Raw genomic sequence first — 18,737 nt, 5'->3', positions numbered from 1 at the left:
TGTTTAGCTCGTTTGTCGTCGCTACGGACGTCAAACTCGACGGCGCTTTTCTCTCGGCGTCTTTCTTGGTTTCGCCCATCTCATTCCCGTGCGCTCCAGCCGTTTGTGAGCCGTCGTTTTCCGCCGCCTGCTTGGAGGTTTTTGTCGAGTGAGGCTATCGGGAAAATAGAGTCGAGTCATTACCACTTGGTGTACACATGCAAGGTACTACACATGGCTTTTCGTTCTATTGTTTTCTTGCTGTAAATAAACATTTGACATGACTGTCATTGTAGAGGCCACGATAGTATCGAAGTATGCGTAAATGCTCCGTTATCTTACACTTGCTATAACTCCACCACTGCAATACTAGTATTGAAATGATTTAATTATCATATTTTTAATGGAAAGACTGTATAAAAAACTGTATTATTCTTTCCAAGCCATACTTAGAAAAATAACATTTTTTTTGGTTACGTACGTTCTTGTAGGTATGCACCACCAGGTCCACGCAGAAGATCTCCAAGCAATCTTATCACAACGGTGTGGTAATCGTGACCTGTCCGCAATGCAAAAAACACCATGTCATCGCTGATAATTTGGGCTGGTTTTCAGATCTGGAAGGGAAAAGGTTAGTTGGAACCCTTTTATTGTTGTTTTTATGAATATTTGAAGTGCTATCTGTCAGGAACATCGAGGAGATCCTGGCCGCCAAAGGAGAGACTGTAACGAGGCTGACCTCGGATGCACTTCAAGCAACGCCGATCCATTCCGGCCAGGAGAAAGCACGGCGCGAGTCTCGTCGGGAGATGACGAATGAGAAGGACTCGGATAAAGACGTGTGAACGTGTGCGTCGTCACCTTTTCGGTGATGGACATTTTTCCCCCTGTTTCCTGAGACAATTTGGTCGTCTCCAGGCTTCTCCTTGCTCACTGTCAAAGCAGGAGGAAGATTTTTGTCGACTCGAGTCAAGCTTTTTTTTTGTTCTTTTATTTTTCTGTCAAAATATTTTTACACATTTATTCCCCATTTTACCCCAGTTTAATTTTTGCCGTATCACCATTGACGTCCATCGCTGTCTTTTCGCGAGGAAATCACCCCCCTGGCCTGGTTGTAATGTCTCAAAAGCTCCAGTATTTGTATTCAATCAATAAATGCTGCTAGGAAGTGGATTTGACCTCATTTTAGTGCATTTTTTGTCATTTCACGTATGGACGTATCGACGTTCATCGCTGTCTTTTTTACCGGGGAAATGATACTCCGGGCCCGGTTCTGATGTCTAAAAAGCTCCAGTATTTGTATTTAATCAATAAATGCTGTTTTCGGCTGGATTTGACCCCATTTTCGGGCAATGTTTGCCCGTACGCCATTGACGTTCATCGCTGTCTTTTCCCGGGAAAATCGCCCCCCTGGCCTGGTTTTAATGTCTGAAAAGCTCAAGTATTTGTATTTAATCATGAACTGCTGCTAGGAAGTGGATTTTACCCCATTTTTGTGCATTGATTTATTGGTTATTTTTAATGTGTCGCAGCTCTAGCTGCAGTAGAGGTTTTATAGCCATAAAATAGTTTTTGAGGGTTGGATTGATACGTTGAAGGCGCTACGAGAAAATGCACGGACCGCCACTGCATTTAATACACGTTGGTGCATATTGTGTCAATACATCCTTGAAGTCAAGTAAATAATACTGAAATTTGAACAAAATCATATGCAGTAGCACATTCCTCTTTTCGTAAAAATTCACAATGAAAATAAAATCACTAGTACTATGCTACCCTTACATGTACTACAAATAACAAGCGAGAAGCAGCTTTTAACTGAACACTAGATGGCGGTATAACTCCAGTAGTATTGTGGATGCACATGCTATTCGACCTCAAGAAGAACCTTTGCGCCTGCGTACTGCCGGCTGTTGACATTCTTGACTGCTTTTCGACTTTTACAATGGCGTTCACTGGGTGCTACGATACAGCAATGTGACTCAACAGCAATTATTTGAGCAGCTTAAACGATGAGCGCGTGTTAACTTTTGTAGATTTGAGAGCCACGTCGGGTAAAGCGAGCACAAGGTTCTTTAATATGGCCTCCTTCGGGTGGAAGAGGAAAGCGGGCGAGAAGGTGTCCAAATCGGCGGCGCAGCAGTTCGAGGATTCCAGCGTCCCGAAGGCCATGGACCGCGACGACAACGTCGGGAGCGGGCCAGACTGGCAACAGGCCGTCAAACGCCGCCGGGTGGTCCTGCTAGAGGACTGCGCTGCCAAGAGCCAGACGCTGAAGGAGGAGGGCGCCGCGCTAGCTCAGCAAAACAGGTAAGCTAGCTCCTTGACGTGCTAGCTCTGCAAAACAATTAAGTTAGCTCCTTGACAATGGCACACCAACCCATGAACACCTCGGACAGAAACAGTCCAGTTAATTCATGTTAAATGTATGTTACTGCAAGCTTTTGGGGTGCGTTTGGCCAAACGGAGGGGAATTGATGCAACGCGCAAATATTGACACAAAGATGTTTTGAACCAGTCTCACTAATTCGAACGGTAGCCATGCTAACAAATAGTATGTCTGCCCTAGGCGTCATTTTAGAATGATTTTGACTACACTCGTTGGTCCTTTTTATTTTTCCTCAGGCACCGAGAAGCCGTCAAGAAATTGGACGAAGCCATACAGTTGACTCCAGATGACCCGCTGCTATATGAGATGAAAGCTCAGGTAAACTGCTGATATATTTGCTTTCTTAATTCTTTTTATGACATTCCTATTCGACCGGGTCTCAAACTTACTGCCCGGCGACCAATTGTGGACTACGGGACAATATTTGACAACGATGCCGATCGGTCCTATTATGCATTGTTCTTGCGCAGGTGCTGACGATATCGCGCGAGGTCTTCCCCGCCGTCATGGCGGCCGAGACGGCGGTCAAGCTGAAGACGGTGTGGTGGGAGGCTTGGCAGACGCTGGGCCGCGCCCAGCTGGACTTGGGCGAAGTCGACTTGGTGAGTCACCACTGACCATTGCTTCAACTCTTCAAAAATAGGAAACGCGGGGCGTCGGCCACGACTTCCGTTCTTACGATGGGGATGTCACCTGAATTTCCGCAAGTCACAATACCTCAGAAAAAAAGTCAAATACATGTTATTTGGGGGAAAAGAGATGGTTCATTTATATTTAAGTGTACTTATATACACTGTATAAGTATATAGTGTACGTACATTTAACCAACTCTTTTTTTCTGAGGCATGAATTGGAACATATCAGTCCATTCCTGTGTATTTAAAATTTAAATGAAATGTTATTTATTCATTTAAATGCGATGAATTAATGGGCTGCATACAATTATTCTATTATAGCGTTTTACACGAACCTTTTTTCTGTGACTCGCATTTTGTTTGAACCACTGTGTGGTGGTACTGATATAAAAAATAAGAGAAGGTGAGCAAAAATTCAGAAGAGCTAAAGGGGATGAGTTGAGGATAGCCACCAGGGGGCAGTGTCAGCAACATTGGAATACAGACACGAGTTTCTCAACTGGCATTTGCAGTTGTCGAAATAAACTGTTATTTGGCCATCTTTTGTACGATCCAGGCACGCAGGTCCTTCCAGGTGGCCGTCCACCTCTGCCCGTGGGAGCGCGCCCTACGGGACGACGACCTAGCGTGGGCGCAGAGACTTCACCGGCAGAAGGCAGCTGCCGGGGAGGCTCCGGCTGGGCCCCCGGGTAGCCCACGTCTCCACGAAGACTTTGACTTTGAGTCGGACGAGGTGCTGGAGGCGTGCGAGGCCGTCGCCAGGAGCCAGGCGAGCCGGGCAAGCCAGCGTGGGCCGGGCCGGGTCGCCGTGATGGTGGACGGCGGCGATGCGGCGGAGCCGTCGCTGGAAAACCTCATTCAAATGAGAACGCTATGAAAAATAGGTAGGTCGTGGGAACCGAGGGTCACACAACTTTGAAAAGTCGCTCTTGACGCCGATTCCTTGTGGCTTTGTGCGGTGGATTAACCCATGGGCTGCCATGGACGGCGATAGATGTCCATCTAGATGTCTAGTGGACCTTGCGGCTGTGCCAAGAGGCTCACAGAGTTCCGGCTCGGAACTCAAACATTCCGGTTTCTTCGAAAACGGGTGCTTATAGAAATGGCACCTTCTCGCTGAGAAGGAAAGCTCTTCTGGCTTCCATTCCAGGGTCACGGATGTCATTTTGACCGATGACCTGTTTTCTCAGGTGCATCCCTCCTGAAAGTCGGCGGTCCCGGCCGAGAGCGATGCCCCCAACGCCCCTTGGGAGCTCTGCGGCTCGGGCCCCTCCCCCTCGGTGGGGCCTTTCGGCGACTCGGGCGGGACGACGGACGAGGAAGACAGGAGGACGGCGCGGAAGCGAGCGGCGTGGGCTCGCCGGCACCGCCCCATCCTGCAGAACAGACACTTGATCCTCTCCACCAGCGCCAGGACCACCGTCTTCCGTAGCAGGATGTACACCCACGGGTCCAGGATGGGGTTGATGGAGGCCATGCGAATGGCCAGCAGGTCTTGGTCCAGCCCCGTGGACTCTTCCCTGTGGCCGCTGGACAGCTGGTTGACGAAGATCCTCAGCTGGAGACCACAAGACACGAGACCAATGATTGTGCATTTGTTTTATATGTAAAATCCAATGTCATGAATGAATAACAAAACGCACACTTGGTGTTTATTTTTTAAACAGTTCTGAAATGGAGGTTTCAACAAAAAAAGATGACCAATCACTCCTATATTAAGAAAATGTTGAGTGTTCAACCAGCTAGCCTAGCATGAACGTTTTTGGGCGGAAACCAGAGAACCCGTGCTAACCACTCCTCCACCAGGCCGCCTAATTAGTATTTTATAGTTGAGAAATGTATTTGATAAGGTCGCTAACGCCAATCCTCCATATCGCCCTTGCACGATGTTTTTTGGTCCTTCACGCATCCCGTAGTTCGCAATTGAATTGAACGTATGGCGCGATTCCACGGCCGCCATCTTTGCTTGAGGCTGTTGTCATGCCGGCTTGACCCTGGTAAAGCTTGATTTTTCGCTTATAACGCCCAAAATGAGGCACGTCGAGGTAGCGAGATGAACACTAAGCCGCTTGGCGTTACCCATTACTGTGATTTTCGAACGTTCTTGGATGAAAAACCGCGATGCTTCCACCGCATGACAGCCAGCTCCCGTGGCCGACCGAGGCGCACGCTCGTCGGCCCCAAGCACAAGGAAGATGGGCGTGTTCGGCGAAAGCTAACTTTGGCATTTTTAGTCCAAAATGTAACACTCCGAGGCGGAGTGTACCATCTACTGAGCTGCAAAGGACAGAAAAACCGCGAATGAACGCTTGCAATGAAAAAAAAAAACCGTTTTCGAGCACCGTAAGAACTTCCAGCCTTGGCGTTTGACTACCGGCCGCCCCAAGTTCACCATTTTCGGGCTCAACCACGCGAAGGAACGGCTGTGGAAATTCATGTTTCCAAGCAGAACGTCATTTAAGACAAAATGTGGCACCCTGACGTGGAGCGACTGGCCCTGAAATGTCGTTCTTGGTGAGTTTAAACATTTTTTTTCAATCTTCTATTCACTCATAGGAAAGCTGGCCGTTTTACTTGTTAAACTACATGGAAGTGTGCGAAAACGGTACGTTTGGGATCAAAATAGTTAGTTTTTTTTACAAAGCAAACGACTGGGTTGTTGCTCCTATCCAAGTCCTATTTATCGAATTTAATCAGGTGGCTCCTCACGTGACAGGCGGCCTTCAGAGGGTACCTTTCGAATAGCTAGCTGCCCAGTACAGTGACCCCGAAGAGGCATGAAAAATAATACACAAAAGTCTGTTTCAAATGACCGTGCTGTCAATGTACGCGCCGACGATTTTTAGAGCCACGGTCAGAAAAAAAAAAGCAAAGCGACTGACCACCAATGGAATGGAGCAGACCAGCACCACGGCGGAGGTGGCGACGAGAAGGACCACCATCTGGATCTCGTCTCCCCCGAGCCGTCCCAGGCCGGGTCGCCGGCGGCCGGGCCGCTCCCCCGGCGTGGAGCGGCGCCCCCGCCCCAGCGAGGCGCGTCGCACGGAACGGCGGCGCATGAGGACCAGGGCGCCGCACACCTTGACGTTGCAAGCCAGGGTGGCCAGCACCACGGCGGCGTTGACGCCGGCGTAGGCCAGGTTGAAGGCGGCGGCGCCCGAGGCGCGGCGGGCGTGCCAGTCGATGAAGCACCAGCTGCCCGGCCGCTGCAGCACCAGGCGGCCCAGGCCGGCGCCGGGCAGCGCGCACAGGCCGGCGTTGCTGACGTAGATGGCCAGCAGCGCCAGCGCCGCCAGCCGTCGGTCGGCGTACTCCTGGTACAGGTAGGCGTGGTTGATGGCCAGGTAGCGCTCCAGCGACATGGCGCACAGGATGCACAGCTGCGCCAGGAAGAAGAAGAGCAGCACGAAGCCCGAGTACTGGCACAGCGGCTCGGCGCCGGCGCCGGCGGCGGGCCAGCCGCCCCGGGCGTACGTGGCGATGGTGACGGGGCTGGCCAGCAGCGTGCCCAGCAGGTCGGTGGCGGCCAGCCCGCACGCCAGCGTGTAGAAGGTGCTCTCCTTGCGCTTCTTGCGCGACAGGCGCAGCACGGCGATGGCCGTCACGTTCCCGGCCACCCCCACCGCGAACATGACCGCCGGGACGGCGAGCGTCTGGAGGTTCCGCTGCGCCGACATCCTGGCGAGTCGCTCGCCGGGCCGACTCTTGCTCGGCGGAGGAGTCGCCGAGGGAGTCGCTCCCACGCCTGGCCTCGGCTCCGCCTCCGAAAATGAAGCAACAACACCCTTTTTTTCTCTTTCAATCAAGCTTCTGCTTTTTTTTTTCAAAAAGTGTCCACACAAGTGATGCAATTTGTTCACTTCCTAGAGAGTCCAACGGTCAACAATTCCAACAGTCCTCACAGTTGTAGGGTCGTGGGTTCGATCCCAGGTGGGCCCTCAGGTGGAATTCCTTTGTGTTTTCAGCCCTGGCTTCTTCAGACTTTGGACTCCCGACGACGCCTCCTCCGATATTGGAGGTCAACATCGACTCAGCGTCACCGCAATGAAAAAAAAACTGGCGAGATCTCCCTCCCAACTCAGCCTGGGAACGGCCAAGAGCTCCCTTGCGCCCTACCAAACGTGGTCACGTGACAGAAAGCCCTCCTGGGGGATCCAATCCAAACACCCCGTCTCAAATTTACTGCTTCCCGAGGCGCACTTGCACCTTGGTCCCACGTCATGGTTCCTCCCGTTCCCTGAGAAAGCCCTTCATTCGAAATCATTTCATGATGAGGTCAAACAAATTGTTCATGAAATTCCACGACGGACCCCCAAAAGAACCAAAGTCTCTCTAATTCTTCACGCTCAAGCTCATAAATCAACTCAATTTTATTTGTCATTTTTAGGAGAGACTTTTCATCATATAGGACTTTAATAGGAGCAACAATTATCCTTATTGTTTAATTCTTCATATTATATTTTTAAATATTTGTTTTTTTTGGGGAGGGCTGAGCTTTTTTAAACCACCACGCGTTCCAAAGAAGGAAGCCAATTGCAAAAAAGGCAAGTTTCGATGTGTTCGCGTGGCTCGTGCGGTGGAACGACATTCTTTTTTTTAAGAAACAAAAAAAAAACACGACGGTGAATTTCCAGCTGGTGACTGAACATTCCACCTGATTTTTCCACGTCGTTTGCTTGGTGAGCCGTCCTCGTCCTCCCCGATGATGGGTCAAAGGTGGAAGGCATAAAAAAACCCAAAATGGCCGTTCAACATTTTGCCCGGGAGATTTCCTTTTCTATTGAAATGCCATGACACTTGACAATATTGATTCTTTAGAAGGTATGGAAGCAAAGTGTTAGTAGCTCGATTTGTCCACTGGGATGTCTTTATTTTTTCTTAATCTAAGCAAGCGTGGAAATATCTCCTTGGGACAAGTCCTGACACTTGGATACTATTTTCCTCCCCCCTGGGGGCCAAAGGGCAGGGCCAAATGTGTGTGTGTGTGTGTGTGTGTGTACAAGAGAGCAAATAATCATCCGCCGTGCTCGCAAATGGTATTTTCCTGCATATTTAACGTCCCGCAAGTGCCGCAAAAAAATGCAAAGCGGTGCAGCAACACGCAGATAAACAATGGTGGCTTTTATGGAAAAATGGTGCCCATGCCAGCCACATCATCACTTTGATTATTTCTCAGCCGGAGGGTTCTTGTCTTGCAAATACAAACAAACTTCAACGTTTCTGTTTTTATACCACCTTCTTTGCACGCGTGCTTCGGTCGCCTTTGTCTTTTGCAATCGCTGAATGTCAAAATAGAAAAAAAAGGGCAGAGGATTCAAATGAGCTAAATCATTGGACAAATGCTATGCAACTTACAGATGCGATTCTTGATGATTTTTGCACAAAACGTTTTACTTGGTGGACATGAATCAATTGCAACATTATGCATCAGTTGGTTTTTGTTGAAGCTAAATTGGATAAAGATTTGGAGGCCCAAATGGAAATGGCCGCTGCACGTGGACGAAAATTGGGGTTTACATTCAATGTTTCATTCAAGGAGAAGTTTGCATCACGACGGACGGACACGCCGTCGTCACCGACAACCTTCAGTCGTCGCCGTCTTTTGTTCAACAGAATGCAAGAAATCTTCAAGACGACCTCACGTGACCCCCCCGAAGAGGAGCAAAAAACAGCATCTCCTCTTAAATTGTGTTTGTTTGTTGATTGGAGAATGTGTTCCTACAATCAAATGAGGGATTATTAGATGTTTTTTTGTTTTCAATCTGTTGGTTTATTTATTGAATCATGTACTATTGATGATATTGTAATGGGACCTTTGTGAGTCAGGAACATGACAAAGTAAGGGTGGCCGCCAGGGGGTGCTGTCATATTAGGAATAAATATACATACGGCAGCCTTTTTCTGAACTTGTTGCTGGGACACATGACCGATTTATACATTTCAATCAGGCGGAATTTAGGGGTGGGGTGGACCTAGACCATAATCCAAACAAGCCCCCAATATCATTTGATCATTATTTCCATGGATTGATAAGTTTTACTATCGATTCGGGTGAGTTACATGAATGCGTATTGTATTTTGATTTCTTGTTCTTTCGGGAACTGCCAAATGAATGAAATAAAGCTGCGGGGCTCCGGTGAGTCAAAATGTGATCTGGAATTGTGGTTATTGTCATCGTCATCATCGTGATCGAGATCTCTTCCGGGAGGATGCGTTTGATTCGATGCCGGTGACATCAGCTGTGCGGTGAGTGTGCAGAAAAAAAGAGAGAGACAGAGAGAGAGAGAGAGAGAGCAGGCTGCTGTTGGCTTGGATGCTGCTGGGCTGCTTTTGATCGTGGCTGGGAGGAAGTCGGAGCCACTCCTCTCTTCTCATCTCCTCTCCTCTCCTCTCCTCTCCTCACCTCACCTCTCTCATCACATTCATCTCTCCTCTCCTCTGCTCTTTTTCTTCTCTTCTCTTCTCGCCCGATTCCAGCGGCGGCGGCGGCGGCGGCGGCGGCGGTCGAGTTGACATCGCCGAGAAGAAGGAAGCGAACGAGCTCCGAAGATGTCCGCCCTGCAGGTGCAGAGCGCAGCCACGCTGGCCAGGCTGGCCACGCCCGACTCGGGAGCCGACTCCGGGGCCGACTCCAGGGCCGACTCCAGGGCCGACTCCGGGGCCGAGTCGTCGGGGGCTCCGGCTAGCCCCCCCGCGCGACACTTTGTCGATTCCAAATTTTACCTGCTGGTGGTCTTGGGCGAGCTGGTGTCGGAGGGGAACCTCAAGTGCGCCGTGGCCGACATCGAGAAGGGTAAGTCGGGAGGGAATGAGGGAGGGGAGGGGAGGGGAGGGAGGCAAGCAACATGTCGCCGCCACCGCCACCGCCGCTCTTGTTTTGCTTGTCATTCACTGGTGGCCAACGCACACATCATAACACGGCGCCGTCTAATGAACTCGTTGACTCCGTCTGGGCCGTGGGAGCATCCCTCTTCTCCCCTCCGCTTTCCTCTCCTTCCCTCTCCTTCCCTCCCTCCCCTCTTTCCTCCCCTTCGTCCTGCATCTCGCGCCCTCGTTCTACACCGGCCGGTGGGCGTGGCTCGGGCCGCACTGCGGTCCATACGGGAAGCCAGGAGGAACGCACGCACATATTGATTTGGTTTAAAAAAAAAAAAACAGTTGTCATCCAAGCTTGAAATGTACTCATTGAAGTCAATAGCTACCTTTTGTTACGCCGTCTGGCGACCGGGCGGGGCCGCCGGAACTTCGGAAGCCTTCCATTTGGCACCACCTACAAATGGAAAGATTGGATTTCCCTTTGCTAGGGTCTCTCGGAGTGGGTTCCAGGAGAAGAAATCCCTGGGACCCCAACCCACCTGTGGACCCCACACAATTAAAAAAATGAGTACCTTTATTAGCACCTATCTCCATGTAACTGGCCTTTCAGCCAAGCTGATCCTGACCAGGATGAGTTATGTTGAAAATGAATGAACATTTGATTGAAGATGTAAGCCTAGAAATTCAACCCCCCCTCCAACATGTCAGAGTGAGCACGTCCTGGCGGCGCCCCACCCTGACGCCCGCTTTGTTTTGAGGAGAAATCACCACCACCAGTGAGTGACCTCCATGGGCGGGCGTCGCCGTGACTCAGCTCGGCGGAGCGCGTCGATTGCTTCCATTTTCATTCATTTCATTGCATTTGGTCCGTGCGTTGTAGTGATTGTAAACAATTCATAAATACGCCTGCATCCATTCAGGAGATCAAAGGCGCGCCTGGCTCATTTTGCACAACCATGCCAAAATTTAAAATGTCAATATTATGGTCTAGGCATCTGCTAGTGTCATTGGGGCGAGGACTTTGGTGCGCCCCGATTTAGGTCATCCACGTTTCCCGTAGCTAAAAGCGGGCCCCTATGAGATCATCAAAATGTATATATTATTCAATATGCATTGGGAGTTGTCAAAGTGGAGATGCAGGTATTTTGCACTTACAAGTTAAATACAACTGAATGCTACTTAACATTTGTAATGCACTGTTTGAACATTTCATCAGCGTTTTTTTGTATAACACAGGTTGGACCCATTTCTACTTTTCACTTGCATTGATGACAATATAAATCATGCATTTTTGTAATTTTGCAGGCATCCGCTCATGGGACGTCAACCTGATGGACTGCAATCTGGATCAGGAACTGAAACTCTTCGTTTCCCGCCACTCGGCACGCTTCTCGGCGGACGTCAAAGGTAAATTGTCAATTGTCACGGAAACGAGATGGCATCCAACCGTGGGGTGCCGTCCGTCGAGCCGCTTAAAAGTGGGGTGCGCCGCTTCCTGTTTTCATTTCAAGCCAAAGGTCGACCGTTGTTCCAGCGATCTATTTTTGGTCCGCTGCCTTCCGCATTGATTTCATCCCGTGCGATTCATGGCGTGTCTCCGACAGGAAGTGAACGCAGTGGAAATTAGGGACCCGCTGGGGGTGGAATGATGCTTAATTGCCTGTCTATTCGTGTGTGTGTGCGCGCTGTTGGCATGACAACCAAGGGCGTGGAAACGCGACGACCGAGTCCACGTCGCTCATCCGTACTTTGTCCTCCGTGGGGCCGATTTTCAAGAGGCGCAATTTGCTGAATGGTGGAAAGATTGAATAGAATTGAATATCTTTCCGGTCATTGGCTGTCAAATGTCATCAAATGGAGGAGCGGCAGGCATTGTGAAAAGTGGCCTTTTGCTTTGGCAGGCCAGCGAATTCTTCATCACAAAAGCAACGTCCTGGAGACGGTGGTGCTCATCAACCCTTCTGACGACACGGTCAGCAGCGAGGTGAGGTCACGGGTGGCGGCGGCGGCGGCGGCGGCCAAGGAGGCGGAGCCCGGCCCGCTGGAACTCCCGTCATCCACGTGTTTTGTCCTCAGGTCCGATTGATGATCTCCGACTGCGCCGGACACAAACTCCTGGTCCTGGCGGGCCAATGCAGCGAAAGCACCGGCGAGCTCCTCCTTCAGTCGGGATCCTTTTCTTTCTCCGGATTCATCGACATCTTCACTGACCAAGAGGTGATTTCCTTCTTTTTGTTTTTCCTGGCCGCAAAGCACCGAATTCTGTCATCTGGCTTCCGTCTTTCATTGCTCGTTTCGGTTCGTTTTGAGCAAAGAAAAAGTGCTTGTGTTTTTTTTGGCTTGCGTCGCTCAGATCGGCGAGCTGCTGAGCGGCGTCCACCCGGAAAACAAAGCCCGCCTGACGCTCTCCTGCCCCGATCGAGGCCACTGGAAAAACTCCAAGCTGGAGCGCCACAGCCTGCAGGACTTCATCCAGGTGAAGCTCAACTCGCCGCCGCTGCTCCCGGAGACGGAGGGCCTGTCGGAGTTCGCCGAGTACCTGTCGGAATCGGCCGAGATCCTCACGCCGTTCGAGCTGCTGGAGCCGCCGTCTTCCGGCGGCTTCCTCAAGCTGTCCAAGCCCTGCTGCTACGTCTTCCCCGCCGGCGGCGGCGACTCGGCCCTCTTCGCCGTCAACGGCTTCAACATGCTGATCGACGGCGGCTCGGACCGCCGCTCCTGCTTCTGGAAGCTGGTCCGACACCTGGACCGCCTGGACTCCGTCCTGCTCACCCACGCCGGCGACGACAACCTCCCCGGCGTCAACGGCATGTTGCGGAGGAAGGCGGCCGAGCTGGAGGAGCGCGAGGAGGAGGAGCGCGCCGACGCCGACGGCGACTGGGCCAAGAAGATGATCTCGCCGGACATCGGCGTGGTCTTCGCCAACCTCCCGGAGGACCCGGGAGACCGACGGCCCGACGACGGGGTGCGCGGCGCCCTGCGGGAGGCGGCGACCACCCGCCGCCTGCTGGCCAAGTTGAACCTCCGAACGGAGCCGTTGCACCGTCCCGCCGGGAACGCCACGGAGCCCGTGGTCCTTTTCCAAAAGATGGGGGTGGGCAAGCTGGAGATGTACGTGCTCAACCCGGCCGAGAACGCCAAGGAGACGCGCCATTCGCCTCCCGACGGCAAAGAGTCCACGCCGCCCGCCTCCCACGCCACCTCCATCGCCGCGCTGATGGCGTGGCACCCCGCCAACCCGCTGGAGAAGGTGGTGCGCGTTCTCTTCCCGGGAAACGCCACCCAGCGCCACGTCTTTGAAGGATTGGACAAGCTCAAGCACCTGGACTTCTTGAAGCGGCCCGTCTTCACGCGGAGAGCGCCCGCCGACGTCGACGCCGACGCGCCTCCCGCCCGCCTTCAAAACCGAGCCGACAGCAAAGAGAGCCTGAAATCCACGTCAAAGCCGTCGCCCGTCAAAGGGGTCCGGAAGGAACCCGGGCGGGAGAAAGCCGACGTCCGGGAATCGTCTGGCGAAAAGCCGCGGAAGAGCGAGAAAAAGGCCCCTCCCAAGAGAGACGCCGCAAAGCTCCCCACCGAGAAAGAGTCCAAGTCCAAGGCCAGGCCGGACCAGACCGCCCGCAAGGAAACGGTGGCGAAAAAGACGCCTCCGCTGAAGGCCAAATTGGAAAAGGAGAAGGAGAAGGAGAGGGTTCCCAAGAAAGACATCAAAATAACCTCCGAGAAGAAAAAAGAGGTGAAGAAGGAGACGGTCAAAAAAGAGGAGACTCCCAAAAGAGTGCCCAAGAAGCTGGAAAAGGGGAAAAAGGAGGACGCCAAGAAAAGAGACGAAAAGAGGGACATCATCAAAAAGCCGGCCAAAGAAAGTAAAAATCTGCTCCAATCCGCTTCCGCCGCCGCCGCCGAAGCCGCCAAAGCCAAAACGGCCAAAAGAGAAACGGTCAAGAAAGACTTGGGCAAAGCCAAAACCAAAGTCGCTTCCAAAGCGCCAAAGGCGGGCGCCGCCAAAAGCGCCAAAGCCCACCCGGACGCCGAGAGGGCCGTCATGTCTTCCCCGGAAGACCTCACCAAGGACTTTGAGGAACTGCGAGCGGAGGATCTGGCGGAGGAAGCGGAGGAGGCGGCGGCGGCGCCCGCCGTAGCCCATTCCCAGGGCCCCGGGAGGAGCCCCGCCCAGTCGCCGGAACCCACCCGGGAAGTCGTCGTCGAGAGCGGAGCCGCTCCGGAAGAGCATCCCAAGTTTGAAGACGAAAGCGCCCCGGTGGTGCCGGTGGAGGCGGCGGAGGAGGCGGAGGAGGCGGAGGAGGAGGTGTCCGACGGCGTGGATTTCCAAGAGAAAGCGGAAACCGAGGAGGTGGACGAGCCGCGGAGAGTGGCGATCGGACCTGAAGATCCGGCGGACGGAGAGTGCGCCACAGAGACAGAGGAAGCCACGGCACCCCGGTCCCACAAAGAGTCGTGCACCGTCTCTCCCACCGCGTCCGTCCGGGACGAAGCCGGCGAGGAGTCGGCGCTCACCTCCGGCCTCGCGCTCTCCTCCGTGGAGCTCTCCGGCGTTCCCGCGCCCGTCGACAAGATGCCAACCCCCAGGGACTCCCCGGGCGAGGAAATGGCCCACTCGCCTTCTCCGGAGCCTGCCGGCTTTGCTCTGTCGCCATCGGAAGAATGCAAGAAGAAGCGACTCCCCCTTGTGGACGGCCTTGAGCACGGGCGCGGGCTTTCTCCGCCTTTATCCTCGGAAGATTCCAAAAGTCCCCTCGACGGCGATGCCGTGGCGACATCCGAAGCCCCGCCCACCGACTTGGCAGCGGGGCTGACTCTGACCTCGCCTTTGGTCCATTCGCCGCCGAACGAGCGGAAATCCAACCTGGACTCCCCGTCCACGTTCGCCACCCCCGTGGAACTGTCCAGCACGTTAGCGGGTGGCGGCGGAGCGACGGGAGATCCCGCCCTCGGCCCCGGAGACGGGACGCCGGAAGGGGCCGTCTCGCCCCGGTCCTCTGGCCACACCCCCTACTACCAGTCTCCGGTGGAGGAAAAGGGCGGAGCCGTGCCGCCCGTGTCGGAAAAGGAAGACCGCGGTCCCGTGATCGTGGAGGTGACCAGTGACAAAGAGGAATGGTCCAACGGGGACACGCCCGAGCCCGATGACCGAGATGGGTTGTCCCCCACGGCGGAGGTGGCCCCCTCTCCCACGCGCCCACCTTCCGGCGAACCCGACTCCCTGAAAAAGAAGGAGCCGGAAGCCACGGAGCGAGCCCTCTTCTCCCCGGAGGCCCCCTCCGCCATCTTCGAATCGGGGACGCCCGAATCCGAGGCCCCCGAATCGGAGGCCCCCGAATTGGAGGCCCCCTCCGTCCCGACTTTCAAAGAGGAGAGCAAGATGTCCATCTCGGAAGGGAGCGCCTCAGACACGCCTCCGGAAGAGGCGGCGGCGGAGGACGTCTTTTCCCACATGGCCTCTGCGTCCACGGCCACCAGCTCCCTGCCCGAGCCCACCACCACCGGTTCTTTCCCCGAGCTCACCACCACCGACTCCCCGTCCCTCCACGCCGAGGTGGGCTCCCCTCACTCCACGGAAGTGGACGACTCCTTGTCCGTCTCCATGGGCCAGACCCCGACGGCCGTCCAGGGGGCCGAGGCCACGTCCCCGTCCAAGGAGGACTGCCCCCGCCCCATGTCCATTTCCCCGGACGGCTCGCCCAAGACCAAGACGGGCGCGCAGAGGCGCGACGCAAAGTCCCCGGAGCGCTCCGGCGCGTGGACGGACTTTGGCCGGGCGTCTCCCGAGCGCCCCGACGTTGGCAAGCGGTCTCCGGAGCGGCCGTCCGCCAAGAACGAGCCCGTGGAGACGGACCACGGTCCCCCGGCCCCGCCCGAGGGGCGGTCCTCTCCGGCCGAGAAGCCGGCCCTCCTGGCGGACGGCGGCGACTGGGCCGGCGCCGCTTCCGCCACCCCGTCGGACGCGTCCCAGTCCAGCCCCTCCGTGACCACCCCGTGCCAAATGACAGAGCTGCCCCCGATGGGCGAGCGGGCCGACGAGTCCCCGGTCGCCACTCCTTTTGCTCAGCCGGCCCCCCGTTGTCCCCGTTTCAGCCAGGCGTCGTCGGAAGAAAGCGACGATGTCGGCCCCACTTCACCCGTGGAAGGCGGCCAAAGCCCGAAAGCGGCCCCGCCGAGCCTCTCGGCTCCACGTTCCCCCGAGGCGTCCCCGACGTGGGAAAGTCCCGGCGAGAGACGCCTCGGCCCCGTCTCGCCGCCGCCGGCGGCGTACGGGAAAGCCGAGCCGTCTCCCGGAAGCGGCTCCCCGTCACCTTCGTCGTTATGCTTTTCGGCCGAGGGCCACCCTTTGGCCCAAAAGGAGAGCGACACGTTCCCTGGCGAAAATTCAAGGCGTGGAGCCACATCTCCGAAGAGCCCCGAGGTCCCTCCACCGTCACGTCCGTCGCCGCCGCCGCCCACTTCTGGTCTGGCGGCCTGCTGCTTCGGGGAGCCCGATTCCTCCGAGACGGCGCCGGCGGACGTGTCCAGGACGGACGTGGACCTCTGTTTGGTCACGTCGTGCGAATACCGTCACCCCAAGACGGAACTGTCCCCGTCCTTCATCAACCCCAGCCCGCTGGAGTATTTCCTGAAGGAGGGTGGCGCGCCGGAGGAAGACAAGCCCCCGGAGGTGGCGGCGGGAGGAGGGCCCCCGCCTCCGGGCGGGAAGCTTTCTTCGGCCAGGCCGTGCGAGGAGACCCCGCCCACGTCCGTCAGCGAATCGGCCCCCTCCCAGACGGATTCGGACGTGCCCCCGGGGACCGAGGAGTGCCCCTCCATCACGGCGGACGCCAACATCGACTCGGAGGATGACTCGGAGACCCTGCCCACCGACCGGACGGTCACCTACCGGCACGCCGACCCCGTCCCGGCGGCGCCGAGGGACGGGCCTCCGTCGGCGGGGCCCCGCGAGGTCTGCATGATGGACCCGGAAGCCCTCAAGGCCGAGGAAAACCGGGCCAAGAAGAAAAAGGTCAGCGCGCCGGCCGGGAAGACGGCCGGGAAGACGGCCGCGTCCAAGGCCGTTTCTTCTCCCAAGAAGAGTGCGAGAGAAGGGAAAGACGCCAAAAATGCCAGCAACACGTCGGCTTCTCGGGGGGCCGCCGGGAAGGCCGGCGCCACGGCGAGCGTCCCGGCGACCGCCCCCTGCCCTCCCGTCTACTTGGACCTGGTCTACATCCCCAATCACTGCAACGCCAAGAACGTGGACGCCGAGTTCTTCCGGCGGGTGCGCTCCTCCTACTACGTGGTCAGCGGCAACGACCGGACGTCCCAGGAGCCCAGCCGGTTCGTCCTGGACGCTCTGCTGGAAGGGAAGTCCTGCTGGGAAGACAACATGCAGGTAGGATTGGCCTCTTATTTCCCTCTTTTCTTAATCACAGCCAGCCCGAGAAGCATTATTCACTGGTTCAAGCAATGCAACTACTAAGCTTAAAAGTTCTATCGGTGCCAAAACGGTCCAAAAGTAAGAATAATTGCACTGATATCATTTGTTTTCCATGCATGTCTTTGGCCTACGGCGCACGCATGCGCACATTCTAATAGTGATATATCATAGCTGACTTGTATTGTTTTGGAAGTAATGGTGGCGGTTTGTCGTGTCGTCAGGTCACGCTGATCCCCACCCACGACACGGACGTGATGAGGGAGTGGTACCAGGAGAGCCACAACAGGCAACAGGAGCTCAACGTGATGGTCCTGGCCAGCAGCAGCACGGTGGTCATGCAGGACGAGTCCTTCCCGGCGTGCAAGATCGAAATGTAGGACTGGCTTGGGAGCCTTGGGAGGCCCCCTGGCGTTAGCGTGTAGCGTGTAGCCCAAATGCTAACTGGCTCGCACCTACTTTGACGGAGTGTCGCAACCGGCCCCTCGTCAACCGTCCCCTCTCGTCCTTTCGCTGGAGCATTTTAGTCTTGGTGGATGCTTGAAGAAAACAAACCAAAACAAAAAAACACAACACAATCTCTGCCTGAAGAAAACAAAACAACAACAACAACAACAACAAAACACAATCTCTCTCTGCCTTACTGAATGTATTTGGAAAATAGAGCCGTCACTCATGAACAACAGGTCATCCGCTGGGCATAAATAAAGTTAAGATCGCAAAGGCTGAACCGTTTGGCAGCAAGTTTCAAGCCAATCCTATATATCACCGTAAATAAGAACCTGCTACCTTCATGTTAACACGTCACGTCCAACGCTATCGACGGGATGAGAGAAATGAGCCGTCGTGGTAAAACTTGGACTGCCTTGGATCCATCCTTTCAAAAAAAATGGATCCAAAGTGGCCATTTTGTGTATACTGTATGCGTCTCACAATGTACTTGAGCCCTCGCCATTTGCTCCAAATGAAAGTATATTCCTTGGCGCTTTCTGTGTGTGTGTGTGTGTGTGCGTGTGTGCGTGTGCGTGTGTGTGTGTGTCCGTGCGTGCGTTCGCCACCACTGCTGAATGATTCCAAAGCAAAGCACCAGAATAAAAATGAAAGAAAAAGCCAAACAGGTGTTCACTTTCATCATTTGGCAGAGGAAGTCAAAGAGTTTGGCGTGCTCGCATATCCTTTCATCTTTTGTCAAATGAGCTCATTTCAATGTGTGTTACATCATCTGATCAATGGAAGCTTTGTCTCAGTGGGACCCCTCAGGCATTTTCCCAAAAATAGCAGAAGTTCACCGTGGAATAAAATCTAAAGGTAAATGGAATAGGCCAATATGTGGTGGCTCAGCGTGGGAAATCAAAGCGTGGGTGTTTGTAAGTGAGGATTTTTTTTCCTCATTAGGAACATGAGCAGTTTGGCAAATGGCGACTCGCCTCCCCGCTCGCACTGCCAGTCCTTCCCAGCCCAAATGGATTGGACGTCAGTCGAGTCGTACGGT

The 18,737-nt window shown here is 54.5% G+C and overlaps 3 protein-coding genes across 4 annotated transcripts; 2 read left to right on the top strand and 1 right to left on the bottom strand.

Moving 5' to 3' along the window:
* The first annotated feature begins 1,842 nt into the window (after positions 1-1,842).
* Positions 1,843-4,645, top strand: ttc33 (tetratricopeptide repeat domain 33). Its single transcript, XM_077622385.1, has 5 exons — positions 1,843-2,289; positions 2,605-2,686; positions 2,839-2,970; positions 3,560-3,887; positions 4,194-4,645. Exons 1-4 carry the CDS (start codon positions 2,060-2,062, stop codon positions 3,878-3,880), a joined length of 765 nt encoding a protein of 254 aa, XP_077478511.1. The 5' UTR covers positions 1,843-2,059; the 3' UTR covers positions 3,881-3,887; positions 4,194-4,645.
* On the bottom strand, positions 3,890-6,731 carry ptger4b (prostaglandin E receptor 4 (subtype EP4) b). Its single transcript, XM_077622384.1, has 2 exons — positions 5,886-6,731; positions 3,890-4,561 (listed from the first exon to the last, which is right to left on the bottom strand). The coding sequence occupies exons 1-2, from the start codon at positions 6,678-6,680 to the stop codon at positions 4,190-4,192; spliced, it is 1,167 nt and encodes a 388-aa protein (XP_077478510.1). The 5' UTR covers positions 6,681-6,731; the 3' UTR covers positions 3,890-4,189.
* Positions 4,777-18,528, top strand: map1b (microtubule-associated protein 1B). 2 transcript variants are annotated; one of them, XM_077622380.1, is made up of 7 exons: positions 4,777-5,517; positions 9,481-9,796; positions 11,125-11,226; positions 11,721-11,803; positions 11,896-12,036; positions 12,173-17,203; positions 17,470-18,528. In XM_077622380.1, exons 2-7 carry the CDS (start codon positions 9,553-9,555, stop codon positions 17,623-17,625), a joined length of 5,757 nt encoding a protein of 1,918 aa, XP_077478506.1. In that variant the 5' UTR covers positions 4,777-5,517; positions 9,481-9,552; the 3' UTR covers positions 17,626-18,528. The 2 variants fall into 2 exon arrangements, with proteins under 2 accessions (XP_077478506.1, XP_077478505.1); XM_077622379.1 differs by lacking the exon at positions 4,777-5,517 and having other exon boundaries at positions 9,286-9,796; positions 17,470-18,527.
* The last annotated feature ends 209 nt before the right edge of the window (positions 18,529-18,737 follow it).

The sequence above is a fragment of the Stigmatopora argus genome, chromosome 16, assembly GCF_051989625.1.
Source record: "Stigmatopora argus isolate UIUO_Sarg chromosome 16, RoL_Sarg_1.0, whole genome shotgun sequence".
NCBI classification, from domain to species: domain Eukaryota; kingdom Metazoa; phylum Chordata; class Actinopteri; order Syngnathiformes; family Syngnathidae; genus Stigmatopora; species Stigmatopora argus.
Note: the sequence above shows the minus strand (reverse complement) of the source record. Positions and strands in the feature narration are given on the sequence as shown.

Bases quoted from the DNA above. Each gene is read 5' to 3' on its own strand.
- ttc33 (XM_077622385.1), top strand. From the start codon at position 2,060: ATGGCCTCCTTCGGGTGGAAGAGGAAAGCGGGCGAGAAGGTGTCCAAA. The intron at 2,290-2,604 runs GTAAGCTAGCTC...ATTTTTCCTCAG, and splicing joins GCGCTAGCTCAGCAAAACAG to GCACCGAGAAGCCGTCAAGA. The intron at 2,687-2,838 runs GTAAACTGCTGA...GTTCTTGCGCAG, and splicing joins TATATGAGATGAAAGCTCAG to GTGCTGACGATATCGCGCGA.
- map1b (XM_077622380.1), top strand. From the start codon at position 9,553: ATGTCCGCCCTGCAGGTGCAGAGCGCAGCCACGCTGGCCAGGCTGGCC. The intron at 11,227-11,720 runs GTAAATTGTCAA...TTGCTTTGGCAG, and splicing joins CTTCTCGGCGGACGTCAAAG to GCCAGCGAATTCTTCATCAC. The intron at 12,037-12,172 runs GTGATTTCCTTC...TGCGTCGCTCAG, and splicing joins ACATCTTCACTGACCAAGAG to ATCGGCGAGCTGCTGAGCGG.
- ptger4b (XM_077622384.1), bottom strand. From the start codon at position 6,680: ATGTCGGCGCAGCGGAACCTCCAGACGCTCGCCGTCCCGGCGGTCATG. The intron at 4,562-5,885 runs GTCAGTCGCTTT...TGTGGTCTCCAG, and splicing joins TCTGCTCCATTCCATTGGTG to CTGAGGATCTTCGTCAACCA.